The sequence below is a fragment of the Mauremys reevesii genome, linkage group 22 (assembly GCF_016161935.1).
Source record: "Mauremys reevesii isolate NIE-2019 linkage group 22, ASM1616193v1, whole genome shotgun sequence".
In the NCBI taxonomy this organism is placed as follows: Eukaryota; Metazoa; Chordata; order Testudines; family Geoemydidae; genus Mauremys; species Mauremys reevesii.
This window is the reverse complement of record NC_052644.1, coordinates 6,444,591-6,472,269: the sequence shown is the minus strand read 5'-3', so window position 1 is coordinate 6,472,269 and position 27,679 is coordinate 6,444,591. Positions and strand designations below refer to the sequence as shown.

General features: G+C 61.2%; 1 protein-coding gene across 6 annotated transcripts; it reads right to left on the bottom strand.

Annotated features, from left to right (window-relative positions):
- Positions 1-16,964: 16,964 nt before the first annotated feature.
- On the bottom strand, positions 16,965-26,059 carry FOSB (FosB proto-oncogene, AP-1 transcription factor subunit). 6 transcript variants are annotated; one of them, XM_039509801.1, is made up of 5 exons: positions 23,305-24,274; positions 20,165-20,476; positions 19,351-19,458; positions 18,433-18,600; positions 16,965-18,209 (listed from the first exon to the last, which is right to left on the bottom strand). In XM_039509801.1, exons 1-5 carry the CDS (start codon positions 23,428-23,430, stop codon positions 18,144-18,146), a joined length of 780 nt encoding a protein of 259 aa, XP_039365735.1. In that variant the 5' UTR covers positions 23,431-24,274; the 3' UTR covers positions 16,965-18,143. The 6 variants fall into 6 exon arrangements, with proteins under 6 accessions (XP_039365735.1, XP_039365733.1, XP_039365734.1 ...); XM_039509799.1 differs by having other exon boundaries at positions 18,310-18,600; positions 23,305-24,269; XM_039509800.1 differs by lacking the exon at positions 23,305-24,274 and adding an exon at positions 25,934-26,059 and having other exon boundaries at positions 16,965-18,600.
- Between the last annotated feature and the right edge of the window lie 1,620 nt (positions 26,060-27,679).

The window sequence follows — 27,679 nt, the reverse complement described above, 5'->3', positions numbered from 1 at the left end:
CCCAGCTCTGGGAGGGGAGTGGGGTTAGGGTGACCAGATGTCCCAATTTTATAGAGACAGTCCCGATATTTGGGTCTTTTCTTTATATAGGCTCCTATTACCCCCCCCACACCCTGTTCCGATTTTTCACACTTGCTGTCTGGTCACTGTAGGTGGAGTCTAGTGGTTAGAGAAGTGGGGGCTGGAGCCAGGACTCCTGGGTTCTGTCCCCAGCTCTGGGAGAGGAGTGGGGTCTAGTGGTTAGAGAAGTGGGGGCTGGAGCCAGGACTCCTGGGTTCTGTCCCCAGCTCTGGGAGAGGAGTGGGGTCTAGTGGTTAGAGAAGTGGGGGGCTGGAGCCAGGACTCCTGGGTTCTGACCCGAGCTCTGGGAGAGGAGTGGGGTCTAGTGGTTGGGGGGGGAGCTGGAGCCAGGGCTCTTGGGTTCTGCCCCCAGCTCTGGGAGGGGAGTGGGTCCAGGGGTGAGACAGGGGAATCAGGACTCCTGGGTGCTATTCCTTGCTCTTCTGTGGACTTTGATCTCTTCATTTGTCCCCTCTGCACCTTGCCCCCACCTATGTAATGGGGATATGACACCTACTCACCTCTCAGAGGGGCTTGGGGACACACATGAAAGGTGCCCCAGCCACAGACACTGGTGGGGCGGAATCTCCCTGTTGGTGGATGAGCATCAGCTGACCCCATTACCCACGAGCAGGGAAGCCGGGCACCCCAAATGAGTAGTGCCAATGACACGTGTCCGACCTGCCTGGGCCCGTGTGACACGTTTAACCCGGGCTGTCCTGGCCCTGCACCGGTCACTCGGGCCAGGAGGGAGAGGCCAGCTTTGAAATCTCTGATCACAGCCCTGCGTGGCTGGGTCCTGCCTCCCTTGTCACAGCCCAGCAGTTTGGGGGGTGGGGTCAATATTGTACATCCCTTAACAACCCTCCACCCTGGGTCTTTTCCCCCCGGGAGTGCAGGTGTTTAATGGAGGTGGGTCGGTGTCATTGCCAAGATGGGGAAACTGAGGCACCAGGCGATGACGGAACTGGCCCAAGTCAGCAGCAGAGCCAGGGACTTTCGCCTCTTAGTCTGAGGCTCATCTGCCCAGTGCCCCATCACTGGAATTTGTGTCCCCTAGCTGGGAGGGGATGAAGCTCTGTCTGTCTGTCCCTGGGGACCCCCCACCCACAGGATCTCGCACTTGGCTCCAGACCCCAAGTCCCCAGGCTGACACCGGAGGGAGGGAGACACACGGATGGAGAAAACTCCGGTCAGGAGATGGGGACATGCCCAGCAGGGGCAGCTTGGAGCTTTTGCAGCCTCTGCTCTGCCACTGGCCACTCATCCAGCCCAGCTGGGTCTGGTGCCAGGCTGCCCCTCTGGCTGCATCCGCCCCACGGCCCAGCCCAACAGTGAGGGGTGGGGTGAGTGTCATACCCCCACCTGGGCTGGGGGAAGAATCACCCAGGCACTGGGAGACGCTGATGGGGGGGGGGGGTCAAAGGCTCGGCTGCTGGGAAAGGAGGGATGGGCTGAGACCCCTGGACTCCTTTGGGGACACCCGCCCCAGAGTGAATCCGCCCCACAAGCTTGGCCTCTGGGGGGGCGCCCCTTGCAGGAGATGGTGCTGTGGCACGTTTCCAGAGGGCTGCTCCCTTCCGGTCCCGCGGGGAGCGGGGCTGGCATGGGAATGGCTAGGGAAAGCAGGGCTGTTCCCCTGGGAGGCCGCGCGGCTCTGAGAAATGCCGGAGGCAAAGGCTGATGTGACGTTAATGCGAAGGGTCGGGGTCATGCACAGTGTAAACACGGCGCAGGGTTATTCCTGGACGTCCTGATCCGTCCCTGTGCCTGGGAGCCCAGCGCTGCCCTGCCCCAGGCCAGTCCCCTCACCCCACTCACCGCCCGCCCCAGCCCCCGCGGACTGGGCGCCTCCAGTCCAGGCCCCAGGGGGCTGTGCTGGGACCCAGAAGCCAATGATGGCAAGGAGCCCCCAGGACGGGGCCAGCAGCAGGGCAGACAACAAGCAGGACAACAAGCAGGGCAACAAGTGCAGAGCCAGGGGGTCTCCCAGCCTTGGTCAGGGTCACCCAGAGTCGGCCTTGTGACGGGTTGGGTCACAGAAACCCCCTCGGGAGCTGCCACCTGATCTACTGAAACTACCTCTGGGCCTGTTTTCCCTGCCAGCTTGGGACTTCAGTGCCCTGCCTTGTGGAGCCAGACATGCTAGCCTGCTGCAACACAGAGCCAGGTCTGAACCACATCCCCCAAAGCTGCAGACCGTAACTAAAAACAACTTAGCAGGTGCTCCTGTCTCCAGCACCCAGATACTCAGTTCCCAATGGGATCCAAGCCCCAAATAAATCTTTTACTTTGTATAAAGCTTATACAGGGTAAACTCATAAATTGTCCACCCTCTATAACACTGATAGAGAGATATGCACAGCTGTTCCCCCCCTCCGCCAGTGTTAATTACTTACTCTGTGTCAATTAATAAGCAAAAGTGATTTAATTAAGTATAGGATGGATTAAGGATTTAAGTGGTTCCAAGTAGTAACAGACAGAACAAAGTAAGTTGCCAAGGAAAATAAAACAAAACCACGCAAGTCTAAGACTAATACATTATGAAACTGATTACAGATGAAATCGCACCCTCAGAGATGGTGCAATAAGCTTCTTTCACAGACTAGACTCCTTCCTAGTCTGGGCCCGATCCTTTCCCCGGTACAGTCCTTGTTCCAGCTCAGGTGGTAGCTAGAGGATTTCTCATGACTGCCGCCTCCTTTGTTCTGTTCCACGCGCTTATACAGCTTTGGCAACAAGGCGGGAATCTTTGTCTCTCTGGGTCCCCACCAGGTTTGAGATGGATTCCAGTACCAGGGACATGGTCACATGTCCTGCGAGACCCCCAAGCCTCCATTCATCAAGGCCTGACTCCCGGGAAGGCTTGCAAGTAAAACAGAGCCATTTACAACCGATTGTCCCGGCTGATGGGAGCCAGCAAGATTCCAAACCACCATTAATGGCCCCCACTTTGCATAATTACAATAGGCCCTCGGAGTTATATTTTGTATTTCTAGTTTCAGATACAAGAGTGATACATTCATACAAATAGGGTGACCGCACGCCGTAGATTATAAGCTTTGTAATGATACTTTACAGGAGACCTTTTGCATGAAGCATATTCCAGTTACATTATATTCACACTCATTAGCATATTGTCATAGACTGATATGGAGCGCACCGTCGCCGGCCTCAGCAGCGCCTCCCCCTGGGCTGGCAGGGGCTGGGCGGAGCCGGGCTCAGCAGTGCCACATCCCGCCCGCGGCCAGGCTGCCTCAGCATTGTGCCCCCTGCAGCCGAATGGCAGGCTGGGGAGTGGGTGGGGCGGGCCAGGATTGGCCCTTCGCCCCCCCCAAGCCCCTCGCCTTGGCAACTGACTGCTTTGCCCAGAGGTGAAGCAGCTTCTCTCCTCAACGTGGCTGCCTCATGTGGGGGGGGGGGACGGGGGCATTTTCCCTGGCCTGACCCCACACCAGGCTTACCCCTGCCCAGGGAGCGGAAGGGCAGCCAGAGACCCGGGCCCCCCTTGCTTCCTCTCTGGCCTCAGCCCAGCTGTTTACAGGGGAAAAGGCTCCCTCCAGGGACGCTGCGGTTTGCTCCAGGGCTACGGAGAGGGTAGCGGGGTGGGGGGAGGAGAGAGAGAAAGAGAGAGAAAGAGGAGGTTTGTGGAGATAGATAGATAGATAGATAGATAGATAGATAGATAGATGTGTACAGGGATGGATGGAGTGGTGGGGGGATGGATGGATGGAGGGTGTGTATGGAGAAGGATGAATGGACAGAGGAGTGTTACTAGGATGGAAGGAAGGAGGGGTGTGTATATGGATGGATGGAGGTGTATGTACAGGGATGGAGGGATTCGATAAAGGGCGTGTACAGGGATGGATGAATGGATGTGTATGGGGATGGAGGGAGGGAGGGGTATGGATGGGGATGGATGGATAGACAGATAGGTAGAGGGGTGTGGGTGGATAGAGGGGTGTCTATGGGATGGAGGGATTCAATCGAAGGGTGTGTACAGGGATGGCTGGATGTATATGGGGAGAGAGGGAGAGGTATGGATGGGGATGGATGGCTGGCTGGATGGATGGATGGACAGATAGGTAGAGGGATTGGATGGGTGGATGGAGGGGTGTGTATGGGATGGAGAGATTCGATCGAGGGGCGTGTACAGGGATGGATGGATGGATGTGTATGGGGATGGAGGGAGGGAAGGAGGGAGAGGTATGGATGGGGATGGAGGGATGGATGGACAGATAGGTAGAGGGGTGTGGGTGGATGGAGGGGTGTGTATATGGATGGATGGAGGGGTATGTACAGGGATGGAGGGGTGTGTATGGGATGGAGGGATTCGATAGAGGGGTGTGTACAGGGATGGCTGGATGTGTATGGGGATGGAGGGAGGGAGGGAGGGGTATGGATGGGGATGGAGGGATGGACAGATAGGTAGAGGGGTGTGGGTGAATGGAGGGGTGTGTATGGGATGGAGGGATTCGATCGAGGGGTGTGTACAGGGATGGATGTGTATGGGGATGGAGGGAGGGGTATGGATGGGGATGGATAGATGGCCAGATAGTTAGAATGAGTGGGTGGGTGGAGGGGTGTATATGGAGATGGAGGGTTCGATAGAGGAGTGTGTATGGGGAGGGAGGGTTGTGGATGGGGTGGGGCCCTAGGGATTGCTGAGCTAGTGTGGATCTTGCGGGGCGGGGGAGGCCCTGGTGCAGCCCAACCCCCTGGTAGCGATACCCGGGCACCTTGGGAGAGAGGGGCGGCACTGGGAGCTCTGTGCCAATGGTTGGATGTGGGCAGCTTAGCTATTTCCCCCCAGATGGGTTCCTGAGCTGGGGGGTGGCAGCACCCCCTGCTTCCCGGGGAGCCGAGCCCTGAGCCACCCCCACAGCCCTGCTGTGTCTGTCTCCCTGCCTGTTGTGGACACGGCGGCCGCTGCCTGGGACACAGGAAAACGCCGACACCACAGGCTCCAGCCTGGCTTCCTTCTGGGTAAACAAACCCCTGCGAGCCAGGGCAGCCTGGAGCCTGGGGCAGGCCTGGGACTAGGGGGCACCCCGGACACCTGGGTTCACATGGGGCAGGCCTCCCACACTGGGACTGGGGGGGACAACACCCCAGACACCTGGGTCCCCCTGGGACAGGACAGAAGCCCTACGAGTGGCAGATGGGGAAACAGAACCACCACCCAGCTGACCCCCTGCTCACCCAAGGCTGTTTGAGGGGCTTTTCGCCCAGTTAAGCAGGAAGGATGTTAACCCTTCGCTTGCCAGATTCCATCCCAGCCTGCAGCCCCTCCCCCACAGGCTCCCAAAGGCCAGGCTCTGTGCCCCTCAGGGCGCTGGGTGCTGGGCCTGTCACAGGGGTGGGTGGGGTGAAACAGCCCCGGGACCTTGGCTGCTTGGCAGGCTCCTGGACCCAGCACGTTCATTTCACATGCACAGCCCCATGCCACTCACAAGGATCTGGGTGTGGCCCCCCCCTCACCCCCAGCCAGGTCAGCCCCACTGCACAGGCCTCTGCCACTGGAGCTGAAGGAGGGAATCCACCTGGCAGGAGCAGTAGTAGGCTCTTAACCTCCCCATGCACCAGGCATTAGTGTCAGGCCTGGCTAGCATGTGCTGGGTGCATGACAGGAGCAAAGGCAGTGAGGGCAGGGGTGGGGCAGGCAGAGAAGCAGGAGGCAGCGGCAGTCGGCTTCTCGGCTGCAAGTTCCTGGGCCAAGGCCAGGCGGCGGCCACCTGCCTGGGCCTGCAGAGTCAGAGACCACCTGACACAGCAGCAGAGGGAGCTTATGGGTTGTTCACTCTGAACCCTAATGATGGCAGAAACATCCTCAGTGTTCATCCAGGGCCAGGTGTTGGGGGCAGGGCTTGTAGCTGTGGCCACAGCTAGAGTAAAGTCCCACCCTCTCACCCAGACCCTGTGTCACTGAGAGTCAGTGACTGTGTGAAGGGGCCGCACATTGAGTCTAGCCTTGTTGTCCCCTGTCAGGGCCAGGGGACGTGCTGGGGGCCTGACACCACCAAAGGCAGCAGGATGGGCCCAGGGCCGGGCCCTGGCAGGGGCGCTTGCATGGAGCCAAGGGGTCTTCACCCCGAGCCCGTGAACGGGAGCACGTCAAGGGCTCCTGTCCACAGCCTCCTGTCGCTTCACTGGGCACGAGCCGCAGCGGTGGGGCCCTGGAACCAGCCCAGCCCAGCGTGGGCTGGAGCAGCTGGCCAGCTCCTGCCACGGGGTAGGGGTGGGGGCTGTTTTCTGTCCCTGTCTGACCCCCCCCTTACTGAGGCTGAGGGTGCTCAGAGGTGGGGGGAGCCCAGCTTGCCCCGGATTGCTGGGTGAGACTCAGGTCACGGATGGTTGTTTGCAAAGAACACAAAACCACAGAACAAACTGGCATTTGTGTCCATCTCCTCTCAGGAGAGACACCAGGGCTGGGCTAGCAGGGGGCAGCGGGTCAGGACTGAGGGGCCCTGGCAGAGCTGGGGCATGGGGGAGTCCAAGCCTCAGAGGGAAGGGGGCTGCGGGTCGGGAGTGAGGGGCGCTGGCAGAGCCAGGGCGGAGGCTGCAGGCTGTTGTTTTGCTTGGCACAGGGGGTGGGATCAGCTCTGGCTTGTGCCCAGTGCCCAGCCAGTCAGGCGCTTCTCCAGATGGGTCTGTCCAGACTGCCTGGAGCCACTGCAGGCTGGAGCCCCCAGAGCCCCACTCCAGCGCCCCCTCCTCCCCCCCCAAGCTGGGATCCCCAGAGCCCCCCCTCCAGCACCCCCAAGTTGGGATCTCGGCAGGCCCAGCAGAGCCCCTCGCTGCCGTCAGCTCCAGCCCTCTGGTCTCAGAAAGGGAGCGACTCCCCCCCCAGGCCCTGTCCAGTCCTGGCACCGTCTCTCTGTCCCCTTTGAAGAGCCCCCCCACCCACACGCCACTCGAGCCATGCAGGTGACAGCAGCGCCCTCTAGTGGCCACAGTCCCGGGTGCAGCTCCCAGCCCAGCCGCTGCTGCCAGGAGGGTCAGGCCTGGGACCCGCCCAGCGCCGGGCACCGGCCAGGGCTGGGTGGCTCAGCGGGCAGAGGGACAAGGTGGCCTCTAGAGGACGCTTCCAGCCGGATGTGTCTATGATCTTCCCTCTGGGACAGCCAGGAGTTGTGGACTGGAGACTTGGCCAGGGCCCACTGGCAGGGCAGAGCAGGGCAGGGGTAAGCTAGGAATAGAACCCAGGTGTCCAGGGCGTCAGCCCAGCGCCCTGCCTCCAGCCCAGCCCAGCCTGCCTCTCCTCAGCCCCCCGCTGTATTTTGCTTGGGTGAGGGAACTCAGCCAGGCCGCCCCTGGGCTGCCCCCGGCTCTCAGAGTGGCACTGCAGGCCCCAGGCAAGTGGCGCCAGCCTCCTCTCCTGGGGCACCGGGGATGCAGCGGGTGCTGCAGGTGCTCAGCACCCCGGGGATCACCCGGTCGGAGCCGGCCTGTCATCTCCCTTCACCCAGGGAGGGTTCAAAACGGGGATCAGGGCTATTTTTGCATCTGTCTGATGGAGAACCATGGCCTGGGGGTGGATTTCTGTGTGTGTTTCCTTTAGGCACGACTCCCCCCTCCTCCCGGCCCTGCCAGGCCCCAGGGCGCTCTCAGGGACATGCCCTGACAGCGCTGGGGGCAGAGGGCATTGTGCCTGTACTAACCACGGCTCCCTTTCTCCGCAGTGAATAGTAATAGTCATAACAGCCCTTCGGTAGTGCGTTCCAGCCATTGATCTCAAAGCACTTTACAAAGTATCCCAGTATCATGATCTCCAGTGTACAGTGGGGAAACTGAGGCAGAGAGCGGGGGCGTTACCCCCCCCAGGCCAACGGCAGAGCCAGGAACAGCACCCAGCTCTCCTGCATCCCAGGTCAGGTCTCTATCCACTAGGACACACTGCCTGGGTTGAAACACCCCACCCCCCGCCCCCGTGCCAGCACTCCTGCTCCTGGCCTCAATGTGTCACCAGCATGGGCCCAGCTGAGCAGCTGTAAATAACCTGTGGGATTCTGCACCTGCCGTACAGGCCCCAGCCCTTTGGAACGATCCCCTCTAGGAATGACCCCCCAGCGTGGGGCAGGAGTCACGGGTCCTTTAGCTCTGCCCATGAGTCCTCTGCTGGGTCCCCTAGTGCAGCGGTTCTCAGCCAGGGTTCCGGGCCACCTAGGGGGCCACGAGCAGGTTTAAGGGGGGCCAGCAAGCCGTCCCTGAGTCACTCTGTGTCCCGTTTCATAGATTCCCAGGCCAGACGGGCCCCCTGTATCACCCAGGCTAGAGACCTGCCCCGCGATGACTCCTCGGGCCGATCTGTTAGAAAAATGTCCCATTTTCATTTACAAATGGCCAGTGACGAGGAATCCACCGCGCCACCGACTGTTTTCCCAACAGTTCCCTGCTCTAAACCCACCTGCACTGCTCCCGGCACAGACACCTGCATCTCCCGGAGCGGGCAGTTCCTCTTCTCCCCAAGCCAGCAGGGGCTGGGGCAAACCCAAAGGGCAGCTGGGCACCCCGTAGCTGCTGACACACACAGGGTGGGAGGCGGCTGAGCAGTGGGGACCAGGAGCCCCTTTCAGGCAGGCTAGTCAGGTCGGGGAAGGGCCCACGGCTCACGTGTTCTGGGGCAGCGAGATCAGGCCCATGGTGAAGGGTGAGGCAGAGGGACACCTGCCTGGCGGCTGAATTGGCAGCGCCGGTTTGATGCAGCCGGGATGGACACACAGTGTCTCCGTGCAGGGCTCCTACCTCCCCTGGGCTCCCTTGTGGCCACAGCTCACACGTTAGGAGCCTACGTCCAACACCGAAGCGCCGCTGGGCACCCACAAAATCCCTCCTCGGGTGCCGCTGAGCCCTGGAGGCGCCTAAACTCCTCCCGCCCCAAATTTTCCCCCATTCACGTCCCCACAGTGCTGGACAGGGGCTCAACTGGGTAAGTCACCTGACGCATCCATGGGGGTCCCCCCGCCTCCAGATGTTGCCCTGCTGGCCTCACCCGGGGGCTCGAGTCCTAGGTGGGCTCAGGGCACGTCTGAACCTGCCCCACACAGCCGGGGGAGGAGGAAGAGGGGATGGTGTCATGGGATCCAGGAGTTGGGGCATTCACCCAGTGGGTGGGAGGTCCAGGGTCAATTCCTTGCCTGGCCTGCGGGAAGCAGGGCTTGCCTGGGTCCCCTGCTAGCCGGGAGAGTGCTGGGCACAGGGTGCAGCACACCTACCGCCTCTCCCGGGCTAGCCGGGCCAGGAGCAGGCAAGGGCCCGACCACTGGCTAAAAGCCCTAATGGGGGGAGCACCGGCTCCACTTGGAGGGCACGGCTTAGGCCACACCCCCTGTCCCCCTGGGCCTCTCCCACCCAAAGGAGCCTGGGAGCTGAGCTGGGCCCATTGCTGGACAGCTGCTAACCCAGCCAACAATCAGCTGGGTGGGAAAGAGCTGCTGAGTTTAAACACATCAACAGGAAGGCGAGGAACTTGCAGCTGTCGACACCGTGGGTGATGCAAGGGGCTGGTGTCTGCAGAGAACAATGGGTTGTTGTCTGCAGCCAACGGGACCAGGAGAGCGAGAGCACCTGTGTTCGCTCCCAGTCCCTTCTGCCCTTAGACAGCCAGACTCTGTGCCGAGGAGGGGGAGTTTCCCAACTGGGGAGGTCGTGAGTTCAAATCTCACCCCGATGCCTGTAAGTGAGACGTCCGCAGACCTCACGCCTTGGTCTTACCAGCCACGGCCAGGACCCCAGGCAAGTACAAGCCACAAACAGAACAATGAGGTTACACAAAGTGACTCCAGGCGCAGCTGGGGATAGAACCGGGGGGCAGAGCTTGGTTCGCACAGTGGTCAGGTCGCCCAGCGGCATCTTGTGCCCATCCAGAATGTGGAGAGGCGCTAAACGTAACCCTCCAAAATCCAGGAAATATGACATCCCCCCTCCCCCCAATACACCTTGAACTCTGCCCCCGGAGATGGCATCAGCCGCTGGGAATGGGTCAGGAAGTGGGAAGGTGCCATAATAGGTAGGCACAAGACAGGACGAAGACTGTGCCATTGTTCATGTGGTGTTGTGGCATAACCCCTCTGCCAAGCACTGGGTTCAAATGTCTGGGGCACCTCTTAAAATTCACACAGACTCCAGCTCCAGCCCTGTGGGGAAGGGTGGACTATTTGTAATACTTTTCTTATGCGTGACTCAGTTTACCCACCCATGTGGCACTGCTACTCACTGGGTGGGAAGGGACTGAGGACAGTGGACTGTCAAATCCATTGTAGACCAGTTTTCTATTTAAAGCTTGAATCCTGTAAGTGGTCAAGAGCTGTACAGTTGCTCGGATTGCCTTGACATTTGCTGTGCCGCCTCCTGGGAGTGTGGGATAAGGCAGTGATGCGAGTTTGAGGTTGCTTCACCAACGGGTTCCTGAGATACAGCCCTCTAAAGGTGCCCAACTTTTACCAATGGGTTTGTGCCCAGGGATAGGGATCAAAGTGTTATGTTTATGGTGCGCACCCAGAGAAGTGAGATACAAACCTCAGTCCTCTGGCTGGAAGGTTGTAACGTGACGTGACTTAATTTCTTCGAATTCAGAAGGATAAAGGATCAGAACCAGAGAGAGACAAAACAGGCTGCTCCCTAAGGCAGCGAGGCCCAAACTCATCCCATTCCCCTTACTTTAGGCTGGCCCTCTGCAAGACCAGTTGCTGCTAGGCCTAGATCACAGACTTTGATACAGAGCTGGGAAGAACCTTGTACCCTGCAGGGGCCAGGAAAACCCTGAGGTGCTACAGCGATAGATCGCTAGTTGACTACAGGTTTCAATTTGCCTCACCTCTCCCCTGTACATTCCTCAGTTAACTAACGCCATTAACAAAAACCACAAGTTCAGCAGCCTTAAGGGAGGTCCTCAATTTTGCTGCAATCAGTGGTCGCTGCCAGGGAGAGAAACTGACACCTGCTCTCTGGCTGCTGTTCCTCAGCTGTACTGTGTCGATCTCCCCCTGCAGATCCCTCCCCTCCCTCAGCCACCTCCTCCGGCCAACAAAACCTGTCACCATCTGCACTAACTTCAGGGGCTGCCTCCCGCAGCCCTCGCTTGGGCCTGGTAACGGCTGATCGATGGGCCTCTTCATTGTCTCCCCTTTGATCTCGCCAACCTAGGCGGTGTCTGTGGTGGGGTTTTCACCGCGGAGTGCGCTCAGGCCATCTGGTCTAAGGAGATCAGATCCGGGAGAGGTCGCTCTCACGTGCCCTGCGTCCGGCCACGGAGAGTAAGCCTCAACCACCACTAAGTGCATTCGCTTCTTGGGGCCTGCAAAGTCACGGCTGGGACTTCCTAGCCCACTGCCCGGGCTGTCTGCCGCCATTTCTGGCACGTTGCAGTGGCTATTCCAGGAGTCCCCCTGGCAGAAATAACGTCTGGCCGCCCCCGTCACTGTCACTAGCCCGTGGTGTCACCCGCACAAAATTCTCTGTTACTCTCACACTCTGGGGCCTTCTGGAACTTGTGTCAACAAATGGGGGTGAGCGCAGACAGCTCCCGGGACATGTGGGGATAAATCCAGAGCCCCCGGCAGCTGTCCCCCCACTTCCTCTCCCACAGCACCCCAGCCCGTCGTTCTGGGGCTCCCCTAACTAGGGATCCTGGCTGCAGATCTGCACCGCTGCCACCAGGGGGCAGCCTGTACCCATTTGTGGTGGGGAGCGGGCTGCCTCTACCCGAAGGGACGGGGAACCAGTGCGCTGGGGACGTGCGGGGCTGGGTCCGACCCCCTAGTCCAGGCTCCCATCTCCAGGCCAGACGCCCCTGATGGCAAAGAAAGAGCCTGTGAGCACTGGGACTTGCAGAAAGCAGGGCCCCTCCCCCCATTTTCTGGGGGGTTCACCCCACCCAGCCCTGGTGTCTCCCTGCACGCTCAGCGCCCCCAGCCAGACCCTCGGTGCAGGATGTGGGGCCCTGGCTTAGCCCTCTGGACACTGACACCTTCCAGGCCCCTGAGTGAGGAGAGCAGGTGCCCAGCCTGGCTGGGTCTAGATTCAGAGAGGTCAACGCCAGGAGGGACCATTGGCCGAGCTTGGGCCGGCCCTGCCCACGTCTCAGCAGCATCCCTCTGCCTGCCTGTCCGGCCGGAACGACTGCACAAGCATCGGATCCCTTCCAACACTGCAGGAGCCCTAGGCAGCAGCGGGCACAACCCCATGGATTTGGGGGAAATTGCAAAACTGAAAGGAAGAAAATGAGGGACACTTGGAACCCCTGATTAGCTGATCCACCACCTCAGGCTGCTCTGCCATTGTCTATAGCGGGGTCCCCTGAGGGCCTGCTATGGGGGGGTCCCTCCCTTGAGCCAGGCCCAGAACGTGCTTCTGCCCCACAGAGGAAGCCACCCTGTTCTCCACGTGGTGCCCCAAGCGCAGCGTGCGAGGCACATGGGAGGTCATGACCTGGTAACACCAGAAAGGAAAGGGGGCTGGGATACTCGGTAAGATGCCAGAAGAGTCCTTAGGGGAACCACTGGCCTAGAGCTCAGAGAACTGGCCACTGGCCCCATTAACACCTCTCAGCATAACACCCTGTCTCATCTTGGCCCGTCTCCACAGAGTCTGCCCCCTGCCGCAGGCAGGCAGAAGAGAAATAACAAATGGGTAGGAGGAGATTGGGGGCAGGTGGGAATGGGGCACGTACACAGCCCTGCAATCGGGGAAGGGGGAAATGAGCCTGTGATGAAGTGGGACTGTTCTTAATGCAGCAGGTTTAAAACAAATAAAAGGAAGTTCTTCTTCACGCAGCACACAGTCAACTTGTGGAACTCCCTACCTGAGGAGGTTGTGAAGGCTAGGACTATAACAGCGTTTAAAAGGGAACTGGATAAATTCATGGTGGTTAAGTCCATAAATGGCTATTAGCCAGGATGGGTAAAGAATGGTGTCCCTAGCCTCTGTTTGTCAGAGGATGGAGATGGATGGCAGGAGAGAGATCACTTGATCATTGCCTGTTAGGGTTACTCCCTCTGGGGCACCTGGCATTGGCCACTGTGGGTAGATACATAAAGGGCTAGATGGACCTTTGGTCTGACCCGGTACAGCCGTTCTTATGTTCTTAATGTTTCCTCTGAATACTGTGTGAGTGCCTCAGTTTCCCCTATGCATTTTGTAAGTCTCCAGTGCGCGTAATGACCGACACTCTGTCTCCTGGCAACAAATGGCTGGGGCCCTTCCCCCTGCAAGGGACTAGCTAAAGGTGAACAAAGAGATCAGGTGACCTCCCGGCCCGGGAAAGAGACAAAGGCCAGAAAGGAGGTGTCACGGAGCGTGGGGGAGACAAGGCCCTGCACTCCCGGCTTCCTGCCTTTCACCATGACTCTCAGGCAGCCGGTAAAACAGGTGGTTTATTTAGATGACAGGAACACAGTCCCAAACAGGACTTGCCGGTACAGACAACAGGACCCCCTTTAGTTAGGTCCATCTGGGGCCCCAGAGAGGCCACAGCCCTGTTGGGAAGCCCAAGCCCCGTTGGGGCGCCCCTCTCCATTTCCCAGCCAGCTCCAAACTGAAACTCCCTTCAGCTGTCTCCTTTCCAGCCTTCCCCCGGCCCCTCCCCCAGCCTTTGTGTCCTTTGTCCAGTTCCCCGGGCAGAGGTGTTACCTGGCCTCCAACCCCCCTCCTGGGTTCTCCTGTTACATGCTCAGGTCTCCTCCCTTCCCCAGTGCAGACAGTCCCAGCAAAACTCCCCTGCCACCTTCCCAGGTTAATACTCCCCAGTCAGCATTTAAACACCACATCAAGAACATTCCCACTTCATCACAGGAGGGGCTGGAGGGGGTTTCAGTTGGGAGCTGGCCGGGGACGGGAAGTGAGGGCAGACGTGGGTGTCTGGCTCGCTGGGCCCCAGAATGGACCCGGCTGAGGGGGCCCGTTCTCTGTACCTACAAGCTCTGTTTTAGACGTGTTCCTGTCATCTAATAAACCCGTTTTACTGGCTGGCTAAGAGTCACGTCTGACTGCAAAGTGGGGGTGCAGGACCCTCTGGCTTCCCCAGGACCCCGCCTGGGCGGACTCGCTGTGGGAAGCGCACGGAGGGGCAGATGCTGAATGCTCCAAGGAGAGACCCAGGAAGGTAAAGCCGGGTGAGCTTCTTGCCCTGCAGACAGTCTGCTCCAAGGGACTGGCTTTGTGGGGAGCAGTTCCAGAGCATCGCCCAGGGACTCCATGACAGAGCCCCACACAGGCCTCCTTGGGGAGGTGGAAAGGAGATGCACACAACCTCTGGCACAAGGGGAAAGGCGAGAACAGGGGTGGACAGAACCCCCGGCCTGGGAGCAGGAACGGGGCCACTCATGGAGCCTCTGCCATGGGGGATGCTGAGTTGAGAGCAAGGGAGAATGAGCAGGGAACACACCCCCTGGCCCAGGGAGAGGCAGGAAGGTGGGCACCCAGAACCTCTTGCAAGGGGAAGATTTGGGGGAGGGGGTTGCAGGGAGTCCCTCAAATAGCAGGGAATGGGAGGGAGCTTGTTGGGGGGAGGCAGGGAACCCCTGGGCTGCACAAAGACTTCAGCAAAGCGTTGAGTCTGGGCTGATCTCCTGCCTACCCCACATTGGCGGAAGCATCTTCCGGCCAGGCAGAGCTGGCAGCAGGGTGCCAGCCCCAGGGGGCTCTGGGTGTTGTACTTTGCTGGGTGCCAAGGGCCAGCTGGAAACTCCTGCATTTCAAGATTTAAAAGAGGAAAAATTCCCAGGGAAAGGGGTTTGCTGCAATTTGTAATTAACAAAGGGCGACGCAGCAGCCCCTGCTCACCCGGGAGAAGTCGGCGCAGGTTTTGGCCTGACAAAAGTGTGTGGGTGGTGGTGGGGGGGAGGGGGGGAGAAGATGATCATTCCAGTAGTTAGTCAACCCCCACCCCCGGCCTGAACTCTAATCCCAGCGTCCCCAGCATCAGCTAGAAGTGCTTTGACATGGCACCAGTTACCTCATGCTCAGCCAGCCCCCAGCAGCACTAGCCCCACCCTGGCAGCAGTTCTGGCCTGGGTGCTGCACCCTCCCCCCTTTTCCTGCATCATCTTTACAATGCACCTGCCCGAGCTGGACGCCAGGGTGCAGCATTGGGCTCCCCAGCACCAGGTGCAGAGGGAAAGTTCAGTGCCTGCTGCGGGGCCGACCCAAGGAGGCCACCCCCCCATTGAGGGCTGCCCGTGCTGGGTAAGTGCTGCAGTCAGGATTTGGGTTTTTTAAATTACCCCCTAGTAGGAGCTGGGGGCCTTTCTCTGCAGAACCTCCTGCAGCCCGGCCCCTCCTGGGCGCTGCCACCCTGGGGTGCCAGCCCCATGCACAGCCTGGCTGGAGTTAGTTGAACCCAGTTCTTGCCCCAACGCAGCCTGGAGCCTTCTGGGGCAGCAGGTAGGGCTCAGGCAGGCAGTTGGTTACAGGGGCCCTGCTGCAGCACCCAGGGCCTGCACCCTGAGCCGGAAGGGGAGCTTCCCTTAGTGAAGCCGCTAGGAGACGGAGGTAGGGCCAGCCAGCTGCCCCCCTGCCCTGTAAGGGGAGCGAGGAGCAGGGCCTGGGCTGGGAGACACCCTCCCCCCCACAGGAAGCTGAACGGGGCTAACCCTGCCACACTGATCACCCCTACAACAGGCAGGGAAGGGCACAGGGGTGCAGCCGCAGGCCCTGCTGAGGGGCTCAACTTCCCAGTGGCTGCGGGATACTCACCCCACCCATGCAGGGAGCTGGGCCCACCACCACCACCACGTGCTAACAGCTAGGGGGAGGATCAATGCTCAGAGGAAGCCTGCGACTCCTGAGAGAAGGGGCAGGGGCTCTCTCCCCACTCCCACCAGCCACAGGGGAGCTGCTACCATCCAGCACCCCAGAAACCACCGCTGGGGCTCTCAGGGCAGGGCCCCCTGCCCCGCGGGTGACAGGCACTGAGGGGAGGCGCAAGCCAAGCAGACGCTGGGGTGACACGACCTGGATCGGGCCTGGCTCGACAAACAGACCCGGGGTGAATAAAAACGGTGCATGTTCAAAGCTGTTTTTATTGGCCACTTTGCAGAGGAGTCAGCGCAGGCTGGGAGGGGCGCTAGGCATTGCCACGGGCCCCCCCCCCAGCCGCCCAATAAACACAAGTCACAAAATACAGCACAGGAAAATAATCATAAAAAAAACCCTAAACTCTCCCCATCCCCCAGCGCTGGCCCAGACGCAAAACGCCGCAGCAACCCCCCCTCCAGCGCTCAGAACAAAGCGAAACACGGGCAAAGCTTGGTCACGAGGGTACGGAACACGGCACGCGGCGGCTGGCCCGGTCCAGGCCCCGGCGATAGAAGCAACACGGCTCTCCCGCTCGACGCGCTGGCGACGACGGGGCGGACGGCACGGCCCAAAGCGGCGGCAGGTCTACACACGTGGGGGCGCTAGCTACAGGGGACGGCAGGGCAGCCCCTGCTCAGCGAGCCCAGGGAGATCCCCCCCCCCCAGGGCTGAACTGGGGGAGAGCCGGCACTGCCACTCTTCCCCCAGCAGGAGAGGTCGGGGCAGGCTGGGCACAGGACCCCGAGGAGCAGGAGGGACCCCACCTCCCAGAGTTGAGGCCCAGGGCTTAAAGCTGCCAGCAGGGCCGGGCTCTCTGCAGGGCCAGCTCCAGACCCCAGCATGCCAAGCGTGTGCTTGGGGCGGCATGCCGCGGGGGGCGCTCTGCCGGTCGTCGGGAGGGCGGCAGGCGGCTCCGGCGGACCTCCCCCAGGCGTGCCTGCGGAGGGTCCGCTGGTCCCACGGCTTCGGTGAAGCATCCACAGACACGCCTGCGGGAGGTCCACCGGAGCCGCGGGACCAGCGGACCCTCCGCAGACACGCCTGCGGGAGGACCACCGGAGCCGCGGGACCGGCGACCGGCAGAGCACCCCCCGCGGCGTGCTGCCGTGCTTGGGGCAGCGAAATCGCTAGAGCCGCCCCTGGCTCTCTGGCCCGTGCATGGTCTCGCAGCCCCACAAGGCCTGCAGTGGGGCGCAGTGTCTTTCCCATGGCATCATCAGGCCCTTGCTGTTGGAGGCTTGGGGGTCAATGGAACATGGGGTTCCCATGGGGGGGGTCATGGTGGCAGCAAAGAGCCCCCGGGGGGTGTAATGATGGGGGTAAAAGCCACCAGAAGGGAGGGCTCAGCCCCCGCATGGGCCAGTTTAGGGGCGGAGGGGCTGCAGCCTGTGGGGGGTGGGGGGGGACACACATACCACGTGCTCACAACAGCAGCGAAAGCAGGGGCTGTACAGGGGGCGGGGGCCGTTCACAGTATGTCAGGGGGACGGACGGGCCCCAGGCCACCTCCTGCCATTGCAGCCGCACTCCCCAGCTCCCGCACCGGGAAAGCCGAACAAGGGCAGAGACCAAGGGGCAGGGTGGCTCGGACAGCCAGAGGCAGCACCAGGCCAAGCTCCCGCCCAGCCCAGGCCAGGGGGCTCTGGCTCAGCCCCACAGGGAGGGAGCCGGTGCCCCCCTGCTGTAGCCACGGAGCTCTTCAGAGCAAGAGTGGAGGCAGCTGGGGACACGGGCCCCTGCCTCAGTGCTTCACAGCTGCCCCCCCAGCCCAGGCAGAGCCACACTCCTGCAGGGGGGCAGCCAGGAGCCACAAGATGCAGAGTGGGGGGGGTATTTTGGAAGTGAGTCAATGGGGGTGTGGGGGAACCAACCCCCAGCCTGCTCCCCACAAGGTCCCGTCCCTTGGTCAGCTGCTCACAGTCGGTGGTAGGGGAAAGGACGCCACACAATCTGCTGCCCCCAGCCGGGTCAGACTAGCCCCCAGACAGACGAGGCTCAGCCCCCGCGAGCCGGGCCCAGCTCCACAATCCATCCCGGCTCATAGCGGCGGTGCCAAAGCTTCCTGCTCCTCCAGCCCGATTAAAACCAGAAGTCCCCCAAAAAGTGTCAGCAAGGGAGGGGGTGGGGAGGGGTCCCCCGCGCCGTCCCCTCAGTTAACTAATGGCGCACACGGGCAGTGCGGCTGCAGGCTGGCAGCGTGTGTCCCCCCACACACCCCGTTTGCATGTGCGGGTTTGATTGGCTTTGTTTGGTTTATATGTTTCACAAAGCGAGTAGCGAGGGAGAATTCAAGGAGTCCGAGGACTGGTCGCTGCTGCTGTTCCGCTGGTGTGTGGCTCCGCAGGTAGATCCCTCTGGGTAGGTGAACACAAACGAAGATGTATATGAAGGGTTAACAGGGTACGGGTCGCTGAGCAGCTCACCATGTGTAAAGTAAGAACTAGAAAACGCTACCTCCGCTGGGCCCGCCGCGCCCGGCGCCGGCACGCCAAGGCTCTGCTGGTAGTGGAGGGGCACAGACGGGTAGGCAGCTGGCCCGAACGGGTCGTCCTTGACGGGCACCCCCAGAGAGCTCACCTCAGCCGACGGGCCGGGCTGGCCGCCCAGCTCGGGCATGTCCTCGTAAGGGATTTTGCAGCCAGGTTTGTGAGCTACAAGGACAAATTCCAGGCGCTCTTTCTCCTTCTGCAGCTCGGCGATTTCGGACTCCAGCCCTGCCTTCTCTTCCTCCAGCTGGTCTGTCTCCTGGAGGGGAGGGGGAAGCCAAGGTCAGCGGGCCCCAAGCTATGCCAGCCTGGGAGTCTGCTCTACACACACCGCCCCCTCCCCGGGGGCGAGCACCCCAGCACCCCGATGCCCCAAGCCACCCCCTCACGGCCAACCCCTGGGTCGCAGAGCGCATTGCTACTGTAGACCCAGCGAAGCGTCAATTCCAGTCTCAGGAACCCTCCTTCCGCCCCCCACCATGCTATTACCCCCGTCCCTGGCACAGCTCCCCTCCCTGGGGCCGGCAAGCGAGAGAGGCACTGGGTGCACAAGCAGCAGCACGATGCGCCTGGCACTGGCAGTGCCACGCTTGCCACTTCAAGGGGCTGTTCTGTGTTGTCGGGGAGACTGAGCTAAAGGTGCCACCCACCCAGCTATTCCCAGGACCATCCCTTTTGGGAGGTAGCTGCCCTGGGGAACCAGCTGGCCAGGCTCGGGATCATCCTGGATGTCCTGCTTTTTGTACCTCGGAGGTGGCAGGCCTAGACTGTGCCCCGCCCCCACCAGACTGCCTCCCCCCACAGCAAAGGCCCTGGAAGACGCCCACCTTCCCCAGGCGCTCGCCCCAAGCTGCCATGCTAGCACCCAGACAGCTGCGGCACCAGAACAGGGAGCCACCACTACTGTTCTGGGCACAGGCAGGGCGCGAGCTCACCGCTAGCTCCACCATGCACCTGTGCTGCGTGCGGCAGCAGAGCCACGGCTGGAAGGGGCCCCGTGAGCACTCACCGCCTGGAGCCGGTCCGTCAGCTCCCGGCGCCGGTTCCGGCACTTGGCCGCTGCCAGCTTGTTCCTCTCCCTGCGGACGCGTCGCTTCTCCTCCTCCTCCGGCGTCAGCTGCAAGAACCAAAGGGGTTGGTCAGCCAGGGGCTCCGGCCCAGGGCCCTCCCCACCTACCCTCTCATGCAGCATAGCCAGGTAGCCCAGCCCCACCCCTCTGTGTTCAGGGCCTCTCTCAGCCCCGTGTTATGGGGAGCTCTGCCTACGCGCCAGTGCAGTGTGTGGCCCTCTCCCTTCCCCACCCACCATGGGGGATACCAGGCTGGCTAGGAACCGCACCAAGCTCTCAGCTGCTAGACAGCCACTGGGGGAGACCAGCTCTTGTTCCCAGGGGACCGGGGACTGTACACTCCATATCCATACCCCATTTGCTAAGGCCCTGCAGCCTGCGTCAGAGCAGCAGGAATCACTGGGTTATGCCTGCTGGGGACGGAGTCCTATAGCTTCTCCTTATCTTGGGGGCACAGCTGAGCCAGACTCCCAGCCACATCACTCTGCCTGGGGCAGCCCCCAGGCGTCTCGCATTGGGACTGGCAGCACCCACCCCCTCAAAATCATGCTGCCCCTTCCCGTGCCCACTCAGCCCTGCCATGCAGGCCGAGGAGCCGAGCTGGTGGCGCGGTTCCCACTAACCAGGCACTCAGATGCCAGGTTCCCAGGGGGCACGGTGAGGGGGGTAAGTGATGGAGTTAGTAACCTCATTGCTGATGCCCCAGAGGAAGTTCGACAGAAGAAGAATGTCCCCCAAGTCCGCCCAGCTCACCGTTTCCTCCCGTGTCCTCCGGGGCCGAGCCCGAGCGGAGCGGGGCGATGGGGCAGCAGCTCCGGATGTTGAGGGGCCAGCACCGTAGGCGCCCATCCCCGGGGTGGCATAGCTGGTCCCGGGCAGGTCATAGGGGTCCACTGCAGGTGGCGGCTGCTGCTGCTGGTGAGACATCTGTTGGCCCTGAGGCTGCGACTGGGCCATGGAAGAGATCAGTGTGGGCTGCACCAACCACTGCAGGTCCTGGCTAGTCGTTATGGCAGTGACTGTGGGCACGAAGGAGCCGGGCATCTCCCCGAGGCCACTGCACTCCTGAAACACAAGGACACAGAAGGTGGTCAGGGGCTGGGCAAGAGCATGGCATGGACACATCTCCCCTAATCCCAGCCTGGGGCAACCAGTGCCCACTACCGCCCGCCTCCCAGAGAGTTAGAGTTCCCCTCCCCCCTCAGTAATCCAGAGCCCCCCCAGCCGTGACCCAGCACGGGGAGGGTGCACCCTAGCCCACCTGCCAGCCAGCACTTGCCATGACACACGGTCAGGCCTGACACGGAGACCAAATCCGTGCAGCGGGTTTCACGTTCCTCTGCCCTCATGATGGCTGCTGGTGAGTTGAGTTGCCAGCCCCGAGACATGTAAGCATTGCCTAACCGCTGCACTGTACTGACATCCCCCTGGCCTGCCCCCGGGGGGTGTGCCGAATTCAATCACTGGGACCCATCCCATCCAGGAGAGCCGGGGGGGGGGGCAGTTAGCAACAATCAGGGGGCAGCTTAATGTGGGCACCTGGGCAGAAGGAACTGGGCTGCGACCCACCAGCCCCATTCCCTGCTGGCACCTTGGATCAGGTGCTCAGCTACCAACCCCAGGCACTAGGAGAGGGCCGCTGTCCTATGCAAGTAGCCCCGGCTCCTGGATTAGTTTATTGTAGGTTACCAGACCCCAGGACACCCCAGACCAAAGGGCCCAGCTATAAATGGCTCCGCAGAGAAGGCAGGTCAGGTGCGCTCCCCTCCCTTGTCTCAGAAGAGGGGCTTTGTGCGCGTCTCACACGCAGGCACGAGGAAGCAGCGGGGGCTGCTCTTTTTTTGGAGCAGAAGAGACCTTCCTTTGCCGTCCCAGACTTTGGTCTTTTTCAGGCCTCAGAGCGCCAGGGTCAGCACAAGCCTAAAAATAACCCTCCTGTCCCTGCTGGGCCGATCTTTGGGATCTGCAGGTGGGATTCCTTCCCCAGCCTGCGTCCTGGCAATAACGCAGCGATCGACGCAGCGGGCGAGGCGTTAGTGGGACGGGAATGGGGATTGCTTAGAGACATGCTCCCCCCTCCCCCCACCACAGGCCACAAGTTTTCCAGCCAGCTCCCTTCTGACAGGGGTCATGACATTACCAGCTGCCCCCCTGTCCTGGCCCCCATCCCTGGGGGCTTCCTGGTGCCCGGGGTTTGCTGACCGCCCCCCTCATCCTTGGAGAAAGGGGTTGTCCCTGCCCCATGCCCGGTGGGGTCACTGACCCCAGTGCAGGAAGAGGATCCCAGGCAGGGAGCCCCTTGTGCCCACAACCCCAAAGGACTGGGGGGGTGGGGGGGCTCTCCATTGCTTGCCCGGTGTTCTGGTCACCACAACTTGGGGGGCATCATCGACCCGCCCCCCCCCAGCATCAAACAAGGGGTGAAGCCAGCAGCTCCCCTAGATTTATCACCAGCCAGCTGGGGGGTGAACCTGCCCCCCCACACACACAGGGGGGCCCACACTGGGGGCCAGCCCCCCGCCTCCCCGGGTTCGGCTGTGGGGATTATTATGGGCTGTACAGGGGCCAGCTCTGGCTTCTGCTCCGCTTCCCCCCCGTCCAACAAGGAGGCGGGGCCTGCCAGGCCAATCAGCGGGCTCGGCTCCCCCACCCGCCCCTTAGCAACGGGGGCGGCCCCCGCGTTCCAAAATAACCCGCGCGCCAGAGGGGGCGGAGGAAAGCGCCGTGCGTGCCTCACGTCAGCGCGGAGGGTTCCAGCGCGTCACACGTTACGCACAACCCCGCCCCCCTCTCCCCACGTTCCACCCCCCCTCCCGGCCAAGCGCGTAACGCGGGGGAGTTCGGAACGCGGACTGGAGAGAGGACAGGGCTTCCCCAGGACAGGTACCCCGCATCACCGGGCCCCATAGCTTCTCCACCCCCCCGCTACCATCGCTCCCAGCATCCCTGGGCCCCCCCGGGTACCATGCCCCCCGCATCTCTGCCCCCCCAGGACCATGCCCCCCACATCCCTGGGCACCCCGGGCCCCATAGCTTCTCCACGCCCCCAGAAGCATCGCCCCCCCGGTACCATCACTCCCAGCATCTCTGCCCCCCCCATTACCATGCCCCCCGCATCCCTGCCTCCCCCCCAAGGACCATGCCTCTCACATCCTTGGGCACCCCGGGCCCCATAGCTTCTCCACCCCAGTAGCATCGCCCCCGGTACCATCACTCCCAGCATCCCTGGGCCCCAGGTACCATGCCCCGCATCTCTGCCCCCAGGACCATGCCCCAGGCCCCATAGCTTCTCCACCCCAGAAGCATCGCCCCGGTACCATCGCTCCCAGCATCTCTGCCCCGAGTACCATGCCCCGCATCCCTGCCCCAGGCCCCATGCCTCTCACATCCCTGGCACCCCACCCCAGTAGCATCGCCCTCCCCAGTACCATCGCTCCCGGCATCCTGCCGCTGCCCCCAGTACCATGTCCCTGCATCCTTGGGTCCCCTGTTATCATGGTTTCCCCACCCCAGTATCATCGCGCCCTGCATCCCTGGGTACTATGCCCCCACAGCCCTGGATCCCCGGGTACCATGGCTTCTCCAGCCCCGCAAAGTATCATCGCCTCCCGCATCACTGGGCCCCATCGCCCCTGCATCCCTGACCCCGGGTACCATGGCTTCTCCACACACACCCAAGTATCATCGCCCCCTGAATCCCTGGGCACTCTGGGTACCATGTCCCCTACATCCCTGGGCCCCATCGCCCCCTCCCCCCCCGCACCATCGCTAAGCCGGACCTCCCGGGTACACCTCCCCCATCGCTGTGTACTATGTCACCGGGCACCGTGACAGTCATCCCACAACACCCCACCTCCCCAAGGAGCTCCCCCCAGGCACCCCCGTTCCCTTACCTGCGAGGCGGCGGCGCCCGTGGGGCTCCCGAAAGAATCCACCGAGGACAGGTACTGGGACTCGGCCGAAGGGGACGAGCTGCACCGGGAGGCGGAGTCGTAGTCTCCGGGGAAGCCCTGATACATCTCCCTGGGCACAGGGGGAAGCCTGTGGCCACGCTGGGGGCGCCTGGAAGCCAAGGCTGATGCAGGGGAGGCTGCGACCCCGGGGTAGGGGGAGCCGGTTAGACTAGAAGCGAAGTGGCGGCAAAGTCCCGTGTGCGAGCGGCGGAGTCGGGCAGGCGCGGGGTGCGAGCCGCTCCGCGCCGGCAGGGCAGCGGGGCCCGGCGGTTCCCCCTCTTCCGCCTTCACCGGCAAAGCGGCATAGCCCCCGGGGTGCGCAGGGACACGAGCTCCGCGGGCCGCGGCTCAGCAGCCCCCCGCGCCCAGCTCCCTGCCGCGGAAGCTGCGCTGGAGAAGGCGAGGAGACTCCCGGCTTCCGAGACTCCTGCTCCACGCGTCTTCTCCCCTCAAAGCCGCATCCGCGGGGAAGGGGTCCCAAGCCCCTTCGCAGCTAGTGGGGTAACTCCAAACACCGACCCCCCGAAATAATCCAGCAGCCCCCGCCCCAAGGCAGCACAATCCAGAGGCGATGCGGCGTCTTCGCAGGCCCGAGCCCCACAAAGCGGGGGTGTGGGGGGGTCGCTGGGGTCCCCTGGAGCCCTGTCCCGTGCAGGTGGCACCGTCTCCCCGCTCGGCAGAGAAGCTCCAGCTCCGGCTCCCCTCGCAACTTATGAATGAACCACGCTCGGAGCCTCTCGGTATTTATACAAGAGGGGCCGGTCCTCTCCTGACGTAACCAGGAAGAGTCCTCCCCACGCCCCCAAAACCAGGCACAGAGGCCACCCCAGGGCCCCAAACTCGGCCAATCCCTTACCCTGGCCTGCCTGGGGTCCCCCTGAGCCGGGCGCCCCACTGCCCCCCGGGGAAAGGGGCGATTTAGGGGGCCAAAGGGGAGGGGATCCCTAGCCCCGCCCAGCTGGAGTTCCTGTGACGCACGTAGCCATATATGGTCTTGTCTTTGCTGTGTTTGTTTGGTATCCTAGCAGAGGACGTCAGAGGGAATCCCTTTCTCAGCGCCCGGGCTGGGGCTGCCGCTGCTGGCAAGCGGGACCGGGTATTAATAGAAACTTTTACTATCGTTCTACAAATGGCCTGAACCGCGCGGCGCAGCATGGGGTCGAGGGGGGGGACCCCTTCAGGGAGCCCCCGGGGGGCAAGATCCCCCCCCCCGAACAATGGTGGAATCAGCTGCCCTGGGGGAAGCCCCCCCCCCCGCTGGAGCTTGGTTGGGTTTTTGCCCCTTCCAGTGCCAGTCGGGAGGTTTTAGCCAGGCCAGCCTGTGTCACCCCCTCAAGCTCCTGGCCTCCCTGAGATCTAGGAGCAGCCAGCCCCACGCCTGCAGCCTCCATGACAGGATCTCAGAGCACTTTGAATACCCTTCCCTGCCCCCCTCCATACCTGAATTTAGCATCTCCTTCCCCTGATTTTTAAAACCCTCCCAGATCAAACCGAGTCCCCCAACTCAGAGATTCCTGTTCCCCCTCTAGTGCCAGGGGAGAGAAGATACACAAGGATGCAGCACTCCTAGAAGCATCCCTCCCATTCAGTTATAAGGGCGGCCAGCTGGGTCAGAGCAATGGTCCAGCCAGACCAGTATCCTGCCTCTGACATTGCCAGGTGCTTCAGAGGGAATGAACAGATCAGGGTGATTTTGAATGCTCCGTCCCCTGTTGGCCAGTCCCAGCTGCTGGCATTGGCTGTTCAGCCCTTAACCCTCCCTCTTTCGGGAAGTTAGCCAGTATAATTTAAATCCTTAGTTTGGGGAATAGTTTGAGCTTCTGGGATTGGCTTACACAGGAGCAGCTGCCGCCCTTTCCCTTTAAGAATATCTGGGTCAAATCTGCCCAGCTCTTCACACCCTCCTGGACTTTGGTACAATTGCATAGAATACAACTAGTGGAGAATGTGGACAGATATGCCAATCTGCTCTGTTTCCTTTCGGATGTATCAGGCCACCTCTGCCTCCCCCACCCCCAAATATATATGAAAAAATAGAGAGCATAGCTTAGGGCAGTGGTTCTCAACCAGGGTCCAGGGCCCCATGGGGGGCCCCCCCAAGCAGGTTTCAGGAGGTCTGTCGAGCAGGGCCAGCATTAGACTTGCTGGGGCCCAGGGCAGAAAGCCAAAGCCCCACTGCATGGGGCTTAAGCCCAGGGCCCTGAATCCCACCATGCAGGGTGGAAGCCGAAGCCTGAGCAATCTAACTTTGCAGGGGGCCCTATGCAGAAAACCAGTTATTATGGCACAGCTGGGCCATGGAGTCTTTATAGCATGGGGGGGCAGGGGGAGTGCTCAGAAAGAAAAAGGTTGAGAACCCCTGGGTTAGGGGTCTGAGATGGAGGACTCAGGTTCCGGTCTCCTCTCTGGAAGGCTGCATATCCCAGTGGTTAAAGCTAGAGAAAGCAACAAGTATCCTAGGTTCTGTTCCAGCTCTTCCCCCAAACACACAGGGTGATGTGGAGCAAGTCACTTCCTCTCTGCACTTCACTTTCTGTAGCTGGAGATGATCCCACTAACCACAACCTACCTCCCTGGGGAGTTATGAGGCTTCATGTCCATGAAGAGCTCTGAGCCCCCAAGCTGGAAGGTGCTGTGGCCAGGCAGGGTGCTGACTAGATGCCCTAGAGGTACAGAGAGAGTCCAGGCCATCTCCTGGGTGAGGAGTTACAAAGCCGTAGCTGGCACTGTTTTGAAAGCTCCAGCTGTTTGGCTGGGTGAGGGTTGTTTATGGAGAGTTACAGGTGCTTCAATTAGACCAATTAACACCTCACTCATAGTTTGAGTGTCTCCTTCTGAGCAGCTGCCTACCCTCCTGTGGCCAGCTGGAGCAAGGTAGCTGGCAAAGGTTTAAACACCCCCCTTTCAGAGACAGCTAGCAAGTTATTCCAAGAGCATCTAGACAAACACCAGCTGAGTTCTGGCTCATTGTCTGCGGGCCGCTCGCCATGCTGGTAGGATTCCTCCCCGCTGCTTCCTGGCTTGTCTGTAATAAGATCCTGCTTTCGGCTGGGATTCCCCCGGTTCCAGCCTCGGTCACAACACTAGTAAATATTTCAGGTTTCTAGGTCAGCAGGTCCTTGCGACTCTAGTACTATGGGCACGAAGCCGCAGGGCTATTTCCCCTGGCTGGCTGTAAGGGGGTATCCTTGTGTTGTTGTCTGGGCCATTGTCCCGGTTCCCCCAGCTTCAATAAATACCCTTTGCCATACTGACTTTCCCTGTCTGCTCAGGGGCAGCATGGGGCCCCTTACCCTGGATCTCAGGGGTCTGGTGTGGTACGTGCTGCTCTCCCATTCCCGGTCTTCCCAAAGCCCCCAGTGCTGCTCTCACACCGTTCCGCTGCCAATAGGAGGTGATTGCACCAGTGCTGCCATGAGTCTCGCGTATCCCGAGGAGAGATCCCATCTGAGCATGCAGCCTGCAGCAGGCTGGGTGCAGGATGATGATGTCCCAGCTACATCAGCAGCAACGGTGGAGGCTCAGCATCTCTGAGAAGACATTGTAGCCTGGTATTGTAGACCAGCACCTGGGACTCTGGGTTCCAGGCCTGGCTCTGCTGCTGGGGGATCGTGGCAAGTTACTCCCCTCCCCACCCTTTTGTCTGTTTAGGTCTTTGTCACAGGGCCTGTCTCGTGTCCCTAGAGCAAAGGGACTTCCAGACCCTACCGTAAAGCCTCTAGTGAATGAGAATAAGTTTGGGAAGGGCTGAGCACACCATTGGGACGCAGACGAACGAATCCCTCTGCGCAGCGTTTGGAGGAGGGGTATTTTATGAAGTGTTTTCCCTATTCCCCGGAGCCCCCCTCGGGGGGGGGGGCAAAGGTCGCTGCGCGGCTGGTGGGCTGCAGATGAGCATGGCAGGGAGAGGGGAACTAACATTTCGGGTTTAAAATAAGCTCATCCTCCCACTGCTTCGTGGCTGCTAATCGCCTGTGGGATCAGACACGCGCTTGTTTTTAACAGTTGCTCAACATCTGGTTAATATTTACTGACTTGAGCCCACGGGGTGGCTGTTGCTCTCAGCCCCCTCACCACTTTCCTTGGCCTTCTCCCCACCCCGCCTTTCACTCCTTGTGGCGGGGGGAACTAGGTCACGGGGCCAAGTTCACCCCAGTGGGATTCCCTTTGCCATTGATATTAGGGCTTGAAACTCGTATGGGGCTGGGCAAAGGGGCTCTCTGATCTCTTGGGATCACAGGGGGCAGTCCAGGTAGGCAGCAGGTCCCTCTCTGGGCCTCAGCCTGTGCGCTGCATTCCCCCCAAGAGGCTCCAG